Consider the following 14,770-nt stretch of genomic DNA (forward strand, 5'->3'; position numbering starts at 1 on the left):
TCCCAAGAAGGCCGGCCGGCACAAGTTTACGTAGATCACTCAATCAAGCCAACGTCTGTTGGGGTGCTTGGTTATATTTTGAAGTAAATTGGACAAGAGAGTGGGAAAGGATGAGTGAGAGATGTTATAAGGAGGAGTTGTGAAAGGCTTTTAGTAGATTTTCATTACACAAAATGAGTACAACAAGGCTCTATTTATAGAGCACTTCTACCAACCTACACTTCTCTAGAATTGTCTAGAGATAAGCACATGTGCTTAATTTCATGAAAGATCTCCCATCTTCTAGAATCATCTAATTCTACCCATACAATTATTACTTCTACACACTTCTAATACAATTATTACTTCCACACACTTCTAATTATTTTTAACTTAGACACTTATTCTACATTATTCTAAAAGATTACAAATTACATTTTTTAACACTCCTCCTTAATTTGTAATCTTCATGATCTCTTGAAATTGAGAGAATTTATCTGCTGCCACTGCTTTGGTCATTATGTCAGCTAGCTGCTCCTTCGTGTTGATGAACTCAAGCTGAATTTCTCCTTCCTGCACTAAGTCTCTGATAAAGTGATGTCGGAGCTCAATGTGCTTTGTCCTGCCATGAAAGACTGGATTTTTGCTCATTGCTATGGCTGACATATTATCGCAGTAGATGACTGCAGGGCCTTCTTCTTTATGCTCCATATCAGAAAGTATTCTTCTGAGCCATACAGCTTCACATGCTGCATCTGTTGCTGCAATATATTCTGCTTCTGCTGAGGACAAGGCAATTGTCTTTTGTTTTTTGGAATTCCAAGATATAATTTTAGTTCCCAAGCAAAATACTTGGCCAGATGTGCTCTTTCGATCGTCAATTGATCCGGCCCAATCACTATCGGTGTAGCCAATAAGCTTGCAGTCATTCTCTTTTGTATACTTGATGCCAAATTTCTTCGTCCCTTGGAGATAACGGAGGATCCGCTTGGTTGCTGCATAGTGTAGCTTGCTCGGCTCGTGCATAAATCTCGAGATAAGATTTACAGAATACACAATATCAGGCCTTGTATAAGTGAGATAGTTTAGCGATCCAACCAATCTTCGATAGGCCGTAGCATCGACCTTCTCCGCTCCATCATTTAATTGCAACTTCTCATTTAAAGAGAGGGGTGTAGAGACTGGTTTACAGTCGCTCATGCGGAATTTCTTTAATAAGTCTTCAAGATATTTTTCTTGAGAGATAAAAATCTCTCCTTTAGACTGCCTTACTTGAATGCCGAGAAAATATCTCATAAGGCCTAGATCTGTCATCTCATATTCCTTCATCATAGCATTTTTAAATTCATCGAGCATTGCTACATTGGTGCCTGTGTAGATTAAATCATCAACATAAAGGCAAACAATGAGAAAATCTTGCGTACCTCCTTTTTTGACATATAAGGATGGTTCACTTTGGCTTCTTTGAAATCCGCTTTGATAGAAGTACTTGTCAATATTGCTATTCCAAGCTCGCGGTGCTTGCTTCAAGCCGTAGAGGGCCTTCCGAAGTCGATACACTTTGCCTTCTTTTCCTTTGACTGTATAGCCTTGTGGTTGCTCCACGTAAACCTCTTCTTCTAGTTCACCATTGAGAAAAGCAGATTTAACATCGAGCTGATATACGGGAAGCTCGTGATGTGCTGCCAAGGCAAGAACTGTTCTGATGGTCTCCATGCGAGCGACAGGAGCAAATGTTTCATTGAAATCCACTCCAGGCTGCTGTGAGTAGCCTTTTGCTACTAAGCGTGCTTTGTGCTTCTGGATTGATCCATCTTCTTTGTATTTTGTCTTATAGACCCATTTGAGTCCGATTACGTCCTTTCCTTTTGGTAGCTCCACAAGATCCCACGTGTGATTTTTCTCGATAGTTGCAATTTCTTCATTCATTGCTTTTAGCCAAATTTCTTCTTTTGCTGCTTCCTCAAAATTATGTGGTTCACAAGTGAAGAAGGCAAAATCACAAGAATCATATATATCTCGTAAGGAACGTACCTTTCTTATTGGATTGAGATCATCCGACGATGAGCTCTCTGGATTGGTTCGTGGGCTTTGATTTGGACCTGGGTCTGGAGTCAAAGCTTCTTGCTCATGTCCTGCATTATCAGCCTCAAAAAGCTTTGGCTCTTGGAAGGAATTGTCCTCCCACTTCCACGCCGCAGCTTCATCAAATATTACATCTCGAGAAATAGTAAATTTATTTGTGTTTGGATTATAGAGACGATAGCCCTTGGATTCGTCACTATATCCGATGAAAATATATTTCTCCCCTTTTTCGTCAAATTTTTCCCTTTTCTCTGAGGGAACTAATGCATATGCAATGCATCCGAAAATCTTTAGAAAATTTACCTGAGGCTTCTCTTTGCTCCACGCCTCATATGGTGTCTTGTTTCGAACTGCCTTAGTGGGAGAACGGTTGAGGATGAAAACAGCAGTATTGACAGCTTCGGCCCAGAATGTGTTAGGAAGCCCTTTGCCTTTAAGCATGCTCCGTGCCATCTCTGCAATTGTCCGGTTCTTTCGTTCTGCCACTCCATTTTGTTGAGGTGTTTTCCGGATTGTAAGTTGCCTCTTGATTCCTTTTTCCTGGCAATAGTCCATGAATGGAGTGTAGATGAATTCGCCACCACGATCTGTCCGAAGTGTCTTTATTTGTCTTCCGCTTTGTCTCTCCACCAAGGCTTGAAATTTGAGGAATACAGAGAAAGCTTCTGATTTTTTGTCAAGGATGTATAGCCACATCATCCTTGTATAGTCATCAACAAAGAGGAGAAAATATCTTTTTCCACCAAGAGATGGTGTTCTGGTAGGGCCAAAAATATCAGAATGCACCAATTCCAAAGGCGCTTTAGCTCTCCAAGCGAACTTTGGAAATGGTAGTCTATGCATTTTTCCATATATACATCCCTCACGAACTTTATCAATTTTATCAATATTTGGTAGCCCTTTCACCATATTTTTCTCCTTTAGTAATCTCATGCCCTTGTAATTTAAGTGGCCATATCTTAGATGCCACAAATATGAGTCATCAATTTTTTCTCCTTTAAGGGCAAAATTTTCATTAAGTGGCATTATTAACGGAAAAACTTTATTTGGAGTCATTTTGACTGTTGCCACTTTAAAATTTTTCTTTTTGTCAATGATGGTGCACTCATCACTATCAAAGTTAAGTGCATAGCCTTTTTGCAGTAATTGCCCCACGCTTAATAAGTTTTGAGTAAGCCCCGGAACATAAAAGACATCAGAAATTAGTCTTTTGTTACCTCCCTTGGTATAGACAGCAATAACTCCTTTTCCTTCGATATTCTGCAGCTTTCCATCTCCGAGCTTCACTTGTGAAGAAACTTTATCATCCAGCTGCACAAACTTTTTACGATCGCCTGTCATATGATTACTGCATCCACTATCCAAATACCAAATGTTATCTGACTCTTGTTGAGCATTCATGCAAGAGAATAGGTGTTCAGCTTCATTTTCTTCTGAAAAATTAGCTTTGTTTTTTTCTTGATTGAACCAGCAATCTCGATCAGAATGATTAGAAACCTTGCATCTCTTGCATTTAAATCTGCAATCTTTGGATGCATGATTAGATTTTTTGCAAATAATGCAAGAAGAGTTAGAGTTACCGCCATTAGGATTTCTCTGATTGTCGTATCCTTTTCCTTTGTTCCGAGCTTGAAATGCATTTTGGCCTCCTCGTCTTTGTCCGTTCATGCCTCCTCCTCGAGATGAGCCCTTCTCTTGATCTTCTTGATTCTTTCCTCCAAAATTGATTTTGCTTTGAAATGCTTGCTCCAATGATTGATTTGTGAACCTGCTCATTCTTTGTTCATGGGCCTCGAGAGAACTCATTAGTTCATGTCGAGTAAGTTTAGACAAATCCTTGGATTCTTCAATAGCGGCTACAACATGTTCAAACTTTGGAGGCAAACTCCTAAGAACCTTTTCAACGATTCTTTTATCCGGAAGGGTATCTCCATAACTTCGAATTTGATTGATAATTCCAGCAACTCGGGAAAAGAACATTTGAACGGATTCATTTTCCTTCATTGCTAGATTATCAAAGTCTCTCCAAAGTGTTTGAAGTTTAATGGAGATAACCCTATCATAACCTTGATATTCAATTTTTAATGTCTCCCATGCTTCTTTTGAAGTTTTTGCACCCATAATTCGTGGAAAGATAGATTTGCTTACCCCACGTTGAATGTTGAGGAGGGCCAAAGCATCTCTCTTCTTGTTCTCCTTGAATTTCTTCTTCCTTGCTTCCGTCCAAGTTGCTTCTTCTTCGGCATTTGCCGGTGCCTCGTATCCGCTTTCAACAAGATCCCACAATTCTTGTGAGACAAATAAAGTATGCATTTGGATGCTCCAATAGTCATAGTTCTCTCCCTCAAATATAGGGATGAGATTTTGTGCATAGTTGAAAGTGGAAGAGTTGGTCTCCATGGTGGATGAAACAAGGACAAGGATGGATCGGTTAAGCCTGCTTTGATACCAAAATTGTTGGGGTGCTTGGTTATATTTTGAAGTAAATTGGACAAGAGAGTGGGAAAGGATGAGTGAGAGATGTTATAAGGAGGAGTTGTGAAAGGCTTTTAGTAGATTTTCATTACACAAAATGAGTACAACAAGGCTCTATTTATAGAGCACTTCTACCAACCTACACTTCTCTAGAATTGTCTAGAGATAAGCACATGTGCTTAATTTCATGAAAGATCTCCCATCTTCTAGAATCATCTAATTCTACCCATACAATTATTACTTCTACACACTTCTAATACAATTATTACTTCCACACACTTCTAATTATTTTTAACTTAGACACTTATTCTACATTATTCTAAAAGATTACAAATTACATTTTTTAACAACGTCCACGGTTCTACGACTATTTCAACACGATGCAAAATAACATAAGGTTTACATCAGATCGATCGTCTTACGCTACAACATATACGAGTATCTTACACTACTTACGCTACAACGTATAAAAGTATCTTACAATACATAATTGTCTTACGCTACATATATATACGAGTACGGTACGTACACTACCACATATATTATATAGATGTATATATCTGTTATGCTAGAGTTACAAGTCTGTGAAAAAGGCAAAAGTATCTATACTGAAGTCCGTAAGAATCGATTTCGCAACACGCTTAGTTTTCAGCTCCAAATTACACTACAAATACGATATTGTAGAGCTATAAACTTATCAACGGCCCACCATTGTAGGGACGGATCCAGAAATTTAGTCTAGTGAGGCACTGGACTTTGGTAACCAATGATCGAGAGCCGTTCATTGCCGAGATGAGATCCGAGCCGTCGGACTCGGAGGTGCACAGCACGGTGCAGCGCACACTACTGCACAATACCATCCCCCAATTCTGAGGCACCTTATTAATCATGATCGAGAAAATTTATTTTTATAGTCAACAATATTAGATCTTACTATATTAAAACATGCATTACTTAATAATCATGTAAATATTCGACTATATTTAGCTTGCACACTTGTATATATCTTGAAAATAAAGCTACTGAATCATTTATGCTTCAACTTTCGTTGTATGATTCACTTATAGTTATTGGTTTATAAATTGCTTGTGTGTTTGGAGTTTACCTTTTTATTTCTTAATTCTCTTTATTTTTAACCGACGCATAAAAAATCGTAAAATAAAGACAAAATAAAATCTTCACTACTGTTCTAAAAAACAGTTTGTGTCAATCTAAAATACTACTCTTAAAAACTGTCTTGGATTTTGTTATCATTTTTTGATACAAAAAGTACTTATAAACTATTGTAGTCATTAATGTCAAGAGTGAACATACGGAACCCTGGAGAAATAATTAAGAAACATAAAAAGTGTTGAAACTGAAATTTCTATGGATGCAAAGTATAAGCTCATGTTCATTTGCTAATTTAACCAATCAAGCTATAATCTACCATTGCCGAGACTACGAAAAGATCACGAGCGACTCAATTTGGTTGCAGCCCTATCTACTAGATATGTCTGACATATGAAAGGATCCTATAACAGCAATGAAAGACATTGATTGTGAAACATTCAATCCCAGGAAATCATATGTAAAATGCCAATCTTATGATTCAAAACACAACTGAGAGAATATCCATAACTGACCAACATGGGCTGTAGTAGCCGATCGAAAAGCGAAAACAGGGGCTATTACTTAATCCGTTAATCGTATCAAACATGCAATATCAATACAAATTAACACCACTGCACTGGACATTCTGGAGTACCTTGTCCAAGATATCAATATCCATGGCACAATCCAAATTAACAGTTTTCTTCTTCTTGATAATGAGCTCCACCTTTCCGTTCAAAGTCGATCGGCTAGTCAGAGGTAGAAACCCTATAGTCAGATAGTTTTCCAATTGGCTATTATTCCCAGCTTGGTCTGCCAGGCTTACGGCAACATTGAATATTTCAGTAGATCGAGAACCGGCTTTTGAACCTGGGATTTCGGCACTCCCAACTGGCGTACCGTCGAAGAAGAAGTAGATAGTGGATTTTTCATATTTATAAGGGCCGTAATTGGTGTTCTGCACTGCAAGTACGGCTTTGATCCTTGCGTTGAATGAAGGCGTGGTAGTGTTATTTTTCTCAGGAAACGAAGTTCCCTGGACATTGATAGTGGAGTTGAAAGCATCAACCGTGGCGGATCTAAGCTGGAATTGTGGAGTTCGGATTCTCAGAACCGTTGTTGAGAGGAGTACGATGATTCCGGTTAGGAAAATGACAAAGGCCACGCCGTACAACAACAATTTCTTTCGGTGCTGGCGTCGGAGCTCGGATGGGGCTGCCGAGGGATACCCTGCGCTAAACTCCCTTGCCATTAAACTTGTTTGGAAATAGATTTTTGTTTTCCGGGTTGGCTTAGAAAGTAGTAGTGAAGGGAAGGTGACGGAGCAGTGGAATATAAAGAGGGAAATTTTCAGATGAAAACACTCCTTCATGAAATGGAAGTAGAGTTGAGTCAGGGGAAATGGTTAGGGGGAAATACTTTATTGTTGCTAAAAGCGTCTAAAAGGTCTGAACAAGGATGGACAAAGGGACGGGTGAGTCAGGGCGACCGTCATATCCACGTTTTTATTTTTAATAGAATTATCAGTAGTTTTATTTGAAAGACTTAGAAATTATGTAAGTTTGCCGGCCCAAGATTGTTTTGGAGACACTCAGCAAAGAGTTTTGAAAAACCATGTTATTTTTAGCAATATTTGTATTTTCGGTGGATAGGAATACACATGATTGTATTCACCTAAAATTATAGATGACCATATTTAAGTAATTGAATAGGTTTATTGGAAATAAATAAATACATACACACACATGCATTTATGAATGTGTGATCTTATTTTTCTGAGGATTTTTATGGGAAACTGATTTTCGCACTTCATTTTTTAGTGATGACGCTTCACTTTTAACGTGAAGTTACTAGTAACCTTATAAACAAAGTGGGCCGCCATCAGTAAAAATTGGGGCGCGAATATTAAAATCATTTTTATGATTTGTATTGGCAAAAATAATATTGCCTTGCATATGTTATAGTAATTAATTGTTTTTTAACCCACTAAACGTCAAAATTTTGCGTTCGTTCCTGAGTAAAGCTTAGAACAAATCTTACACGACTTTAGCCAACGAAAATTCTGCGTTCGTTATTGAGTAAATTAAGGTGGGTTGATTGCGATGGAGTAGATTTTTATGATAAATTTATTCTAAGGTAGATTACAATCAATGCTCCTACATAGTATCACGTCATTTAATTTCAGATTGTTATTGATGTAGAACACGTGGAGGCTCAATTTTATAATCAATTGGACCGGTCGAAGCCTCGGAAGTCCAAACGTTGTTTAATTACACATTACCCAATTTGGCAACTTTCGGACGAGCTCGGTTTGGGCCCAAACTTGGTGGGCTGACTTATTTTCGCGCTGCGATCAATACTCACCACCCTAAGTCGTGAATGATGATGTTTTTCGGCCTAATTCCTTCGTTTAGGCCTCCAATTAGAAGTTTTTGCCGTTTTAAAAAATATTTGTTTCGTTAATAACTTTTAACGTATAATTCCGTAGGAGTTGATTCTTTTTGGGAAAGTCATGTTTTTCTTTCCTTTTTCCAATTTTATTATTTTTCCCAAATTTTAGGAATTTTCATTTTTGAGTTAGGGTTTTGCTAGGGTTACACCTTTTTCCTATAAAAGGAGTTGTAACCTAATGTTTATGGAGCTTTTTATCAATATTATTCAGACTTTGTCTCTTTCTCTTGTGGATTCAAGAACTGCTCGTGGTTACGAGTACCTATCATTCGTTTAATTAGTATGCAACTAATCTCTTTGTTAATTCCGCTGCGTCAGTTATTTTCTTAAATTTTGATTATTTTTACATACTCGAAACTAGTCCAAATGAACTTAAATAGTACTCCATCCATTCCCCAAATTTAGTTTATCAGGAAAAGACATTCAATATTCTAAATAAAAAAATAAATTACTTCTGTTCATATTTTCAATGGCGGCTGCAGTTGAACACCCTTTTTTTTTTTTTTTTTTTGGAATTTTAGTGGCAATATTTTTAGTTTACGTTTTATTTGAGCACTCAATCAATACATTATAAACACCCATAAAACCCAAAATTTTTGGTAAAACGTATATGAACACCTAAAACAGTAGCTAGAACAAAGCTCACACTCATTTTGAAAGAGATGTGTAAAAAATGGGAGAAAAAGAAGAATTTTTTATTGGTGTAGGTATCGTGCTATGTATCCATTGCCGATGGGCTAAACGTATTAATTTCGTATTCATGAAATTAACTGCATTAAATTTCTTTATTTGCTTAGCTTGTGGAATTATGGACTAGCTTAAAAAAAATCAACTACATATAGCAAAACCCTGTTAACTAGAAAAATTAATCTTTTTTTTTTTTGATAGGCAACACAAGTTTTAATAAGAAAAATTGACAAAGGGTAAATCAAGTGGGGGAGAGGGGGAGGGGAATCCAACCAAGAGTTGGAAAAAAAGAAAATAAAATGATGGGACAAAGCCCACCAACACCCAAAGGGCCAGGCCCCAAAAGATAAACCTAGAAACTACCTGGGCCTTGTCCAAAAAGAGCCAAAACAAACACTAAGCCCAGAACTCTTCCAATCACCAGCAAAATACGAACAGTCGCCGCCACCGCCGCCGTAGTACACAACCTCCACCACCACCAACCACCTGAGCCCCAACTCGATCCTCAACACCAGCCGCCCCCACACCAGCAGCCTCCAACCACACCACCACCTGCCCAAATCACCACCAGCCACCTCCACCCTTAGTCACAACCTACGGCCACCACCACCCACCAAACAGACGGCAAGCAAGTTTCGACGTAGACGCGAACCCCGCGAGCAGCTGGTACCCGAGATTAGCAGAGGAGCTGACGATTTGATCCTCACAAACGATTTGGGACGCCAGAAGCTGAGCACTTCCATACGTCAACACCGAAACCACCGCCGTGTTGACCACCACCTGCCCTAACCTTCCACGACCAACCTCCGGCTGAAAAGACCCACAACAGCCGTTAAGCAAAACCCACGCCCGTCCAACAACGGAAAATTTACTTGTAAATCTTATAGTGATTCTGTAAATTATCAGACGTGTTTAAAATTTTGCATGACCTAACTACTTGTCTCATTACCAAAAGGATTAGTTAGAGCGCCACAAGTGACGCCCATGTTTCTCTTCGCGAAAAGTCTCTTTGCAATAATATATAAAGATAGATAGATAGATGATCTCATGCATCCATATAATTTGCCGACTGAGATCGAACACTAGTGTGTGAGATATTTTACCATAGTCGCTTTGTATTGTACTCCAATATAGAAAACATTGGTATCATTCCGTTAGATTACATCAGATCAGACCATTACAAATATAATAAGCTTAAAATCAAGCTTCATAGCAGCAAGACTCGCTTGGCAATCATAAAGTATTGAAATTATTTCTCTTCCCTTTTGCCCCCTGTTTTAAGTTTTTAACCCTTTTCCAAGGTAAGGTGACTTCTATCTGAAAATTTCCCTCTATATAATACGTACCACTTCTCCCAAACCCTTTTCACTACCACCAACAAAATTCTCCTTTCATTAAGAACAAATTCGTTAATCCCTTCACAGCTTACTCATTCAAGTTATTCAATCCGAGAAAGAAAAACCCATCTTCCCAGACAAGTCATATGGCTGAGGAGAACAAAGAAGGCTATCCAAAGGCACCACCGGCCGACGGTTCTTCCCGGAGCGCTGAAGAGGCGGGCGAAGCAACCTCTAATGAGCTCCGCCGCCGGAAACGAAAGAAACTTTTGTTGTATGGCGTAGCCTTTGTCATTTTCCTAACCGGAATCATCATCGTACTCTTCTCAACGACATTTATGAAAATCAGAACTCCCGAAATCCAGTTTCAGTCGGGCACGTTTGGCTATTTCAATGTTCAATTTTTTGATGCCGCTAATGAAAGCAAAAGCCCTTCGTTCAATGTGTCGATGAACGCTGTGCTGGGGATCAAGAACAGCAATTTCGGCCCGTACAAATATGATAGCACTACCGTGTATTTCTTTGACAACGGTATTCAAGTGGGGAGTGCAATTATCCCGAAATCGAAAGCTAGTTTCCGGTCTACTAAAAAGATCAACGTCCCGGTAAACCTGGTCTCGCCAACCAATTTATCAATGTCTTCCCTAATTGGATTTGAGATAGGTACCGGGTTAATTTCTTTAACCATCCAATCCGAATTGAATGGAAAAGTGGAGCTAATGTTTGGGGTCAAGAAGAAGAAAACTATAGACCTGAATTGCTACGTGGACATCCTTTCAGGGGCACAGGAGATCACGACTATCATATGCAATTGATATCTGCACTCAGTGTTAAATTTTTAGGATTTATGTCGTGTTTTGTATCTATAGCCGCAACGTACGTCTCATATATGCGATTACTTGTTCGGCTTTAGACACAAGGATGTCCGTGTTGTTCGAGGTACTTGGACCTGTGAAGGCGCAGTAGAGTAGGTACGGCGGCCCATCTGCCGAGGGAGAAGTGGTGCTCGTAGTAGTGGGCTGTAGCAGACAATTATAGGCGTCTACTAAGGAAAAGGGGCAGCATCAGCGCCCGCTGTTGTGAAACAAGTTCCCAATTCTTTTGTTTCTCTACTTTTTGAAGTCTCTGTATTTATTTTCCCATAGTGATTTGCTACAGTAGTGGTAATTAAAATGATTCCAAAACTCTGTCTTCCCGATGCAATATTATACAATTTTAAGGGGAATGAGGTTTCTCATCCCTATTAATGACCAAAAAGAAGGGTCCTCCTCATAGTGTTAAGGATGCAAAAATAACCGTGAAAGAAGTGTTGCAAATAACCGTTGCATTAAAAATTTTCTCACGAAATAGACCTTCCAAGTTTATTTGTTATTATTGAACCAACAGGGTAAGGTTTCTTTTAGACTTGGATTCAGTTGCCACAATAGCATGGAACCATACAATTGGTACAAGAGACCTTATGATTCAACCATATATATATATATATTGTTGCAACAGCAAAAAGATTTTATTAATCTCTATAAACGATTACAAAGATTAAACGGAATAAGGGCACACCAGCAAAAGCTATCTAAGACCACCAAAAAACAACGGCAAGGAAGGCAAGACGCCAACCGAACACCATAAGACCAAAGAAAACCGACCTGAACACAAGCAAAGGAAAAGGTAATGGAATACATACAAGAAGATGGTTTATATTCTTTCTATCGGTAAATCCTGATGGTTTATATTCTTTCAATTGTTACCGGAGCACATCCCAAGCATGTTGCTAAGTCGCGATAAGACTCAAATGCATACGTAATACATTAGAGAAGAAGGCCGGCCGGCACAAGTTTACGTAGATCACTCAATCAAGCCAACGTCCACGGTTCTACGACTATTTCAACACGATGCAAAATAACATAAGGTTTACATCAGATCGATCGTCTTACGCTACAACATATACGAATATCTTACACTACTTACACATCCCAAGCATGTTGCTAAGTCGCGATAAGACTCAAATGCATACGTAATACATTAGAGAAGAAGGCCGGCTGGCCCAAGTTTACGTAGATCACTCAATCAAGCCAACGTCCACGGTTCTACGACTATTTCAACACGATGCAAAATAACATAAGGTTTACATCATATCGATCGTCTTACGCTACAACATATACGAATATCTTACACTACTTACACATCCCAAGAAGGCCGGCCGGCACAAGTTTACGTAGATCACTCAATCAAGCCAACGTCCACGGTTCTACGACTATTTCAACACGATGCAAATTAAATAACATAAGGTTTACATCAGATCGATCGTCTTACGCTACAACATATACTAGTATCTTACACTACTTACGCTACAACGTATAAAAGTATCTTACAATACATAATTGTCTTACACGATGCAAGTTTGTTTGTTATTATTGAACCAATAGGGTAAGGTTTCTTTTAGACTTGGATTCAGTTGCCACAATAGCATGGAACCATACAATTGGTACAAGAGACCTTATGATTCAACCATATATATATATATATATATATATATATATATATATATATATATATATATATATATATATATATATATATATATATATATATAGTTCGGTTCCCTTAAGGGATCCCGCACGGGACTCCCATTTTTCCATCGCATTGGGACGATCCGAGCCGCTCAAAGTGATCAGAACGTGATTTTAAGGGTACCCGCGAGAAATCAGCAAAAAAAATCATCGGAAAGGTCTTGATCCGAGCAGTTTTTTATTGAACGGTTCAGTAAAAAACTGCTCGGATCAAGCCATTCCCGATCATTTTTTTTGCTGATTTCTCGCGGGTACCCTTAAAATCACGTTCTGAACACATTGAGCGGCTTGGATCGTCGCAATTCGATCGGAAAAGGGGAGGTCCGCACGGTAGACTGGTAAGGGATCCCTCACTGGATCCGTGGTGTATATATATATTGTTGCAACAGCAAAAAGATTTTATTAATCTCTATAAACGATTACAAAGATTAAACGGAATAAGGACACACCAGCAAAAGCTATCTAAGACCACCGAAAAACAACGGCAAGGAAGGCAAGACGCCAACCGAACACCATAAGGCCAAAGAAAACCGACCTGAACACAAGCAAAGGAAAAGGTAATGGAATACATACAAGAAGATGGTTTATATTCTTTCTATCGGTAAATCCTGATGGTTTATATTCTTTCAATTGTTACCGGAGCACATCCCAAGCATGTTGCTAAGTCGCGATAAGACTCAAATGCATACGTAATACATTAGAGAAGAAGGCCGGCCGGCACAAGTTTACGTAGATCACTCAATCAAGCCAACGTCCACGGTTCGACGACTATTTCAACACGATGCAAATTAAATAACATAAGGTTTACATCAGATCGATCGTCTTACGCTACAACATATACGAATATCTTACACTACTTACACATCCCAAGAAGGCCGGCCGGCACAAGTTTATGTAGATCACTCAATCAAGCCAACGTCCACGGTTCTACGACTATTTCAACACGATGCAAAATAACATAAGGTTTACATCAGATCGATCGTCTTACGCTACAACATATACGAGTATCTTACACTACTTACGCTACAACGTATAAAAGTATCTTACAATACATAATTGTCTTACGCTACATATATATACGAGTACGGTACGTACACTACCACATATATTATATAGATGTATATATATCTGTTATGCTAGAGTTACAAGTCTGTGAAAAAGGCAAAAGTATCTATACTGAAGTCCGTAAGAATCGATTTCGCAACACGCTTAGTTTTCAGCTCCAAATTACACTACAAATACGATATTGTAGAGCTATAAACTTATCAACGGCCCACCATTGTAGGGACGGATCCAGAAATTTAGTCTAGTGAGGCACTGGACTTTGGTAACCAATGATCGAGAGCCGTTCATTGCCGAGATGAGATCCGAGCCGTCGGACTCGGAGGTGCACAGCACGGTGCTGCGCACACTACTGCACAATACCATCCCCCAATTCTGAGGCACCTTATTAATCATGATCGAGAAAATTTATTTTTATAGTCAACAATATTAGATCTTACTATATTAAAACAAGCATTACTTAATAATCATGTAAATATTCGACTATATTTAGCTTGCACACTTGTATATATCTCGAAAATAAAGCTACTGAATCATTTATGCTTCAACTTTCGTTGTATGATTCACTTATAGTTATTGGTTTATAAATTGCTTGTGTGTTTGGAGTTTACCTTTTTATTTCTTAATTCTCTTTATTTTTAACCGACGCATAAAAAATCGTAAAATAAAGACAAAATAAAATCTTCACTACTGTTCTAAAAAACAGTTTGTGTCAATCTAAAATACTACTCTTAAAAACTGTCTTGGATTTTGTTATCATTTTTTGATACAAAAAGTACTTATAAACTTTTGCAGTCATTAATGCCAAGAGTGAACATACAGAACCCTTGAGAAATAATTAAGAAACACAAAAAGTGTTGAAACTGAAATTTCTATGGATGCAAAGTATAAGCTCATGTTCATTTGCTAATTTAACCAATCAAGCTATAATCTACCATTGCCGAGACTACGAAAAGATCACGAGGGACTCAATTTGGTTGCAGCCCTATCTACTATATATGTCTGACATATGAAAGGATCCTATAACAGCAATGA

The 14,770-nt window shown here is 38.4% G+C and overlaps 2 protein-coding genes across 2 annotated transcripts; one reads left to right on the plus strand and one right to left on the minus strand.

Annotated features, from left to right (window-relative positions):
• Window positions 1–5,990: 5,990 nt before the first annotated feature.
• Window positions 5,991–6,883, minus strand: LOC131299890 (late embryogenesis abundant protein At1g64065-like). Its single transcript, XM_058325462.1, has 2 exons — window positions 6,287–6,883; window positions 5,991–6,053 (listed from the first exon to the last, which is right to left on the minus strand). The coding sequence occupies exons 1-2, from the start codon at window positions 6,881–6,883 to the stop codon at window positions 5,991–5,993; spliced, it is 660 nt and encodes a 219-aa protein (XP_058181445.1).
• A 3,369-nt stretch (window positions 6,884–10,252) lies between these two features.
• Window positions 10,253–10,921, plus strand: LOC131299891 (late embryogenesis abundant protein At1g64065-like). The gene has a single exon (XM_058325463.1). The coding sequence runs from the start codon at window positions 10,253–10,255 to the stop codon at window positions 10,919–10,921; it is 669 nt and encodes a 222-aa protein (XP_058181446.1).
• Window positions 10,922–14,770: the final 3,849 nt, after the last annotated feature.

The sequence above is a fragment of the Rhododendron vialii genome, chromosome 9a (assembly GCF_030253575.1).
Source record: "Rhododendron vialii isolate Sample 1 chromosome 9a, ASM3025357v1".
NCBI lineage: Eukaryota > Viridiplantae > Streptophyta > Magnoliopsida > Ericales > Ericaceae > Rhododendron > Rhododendron vialii.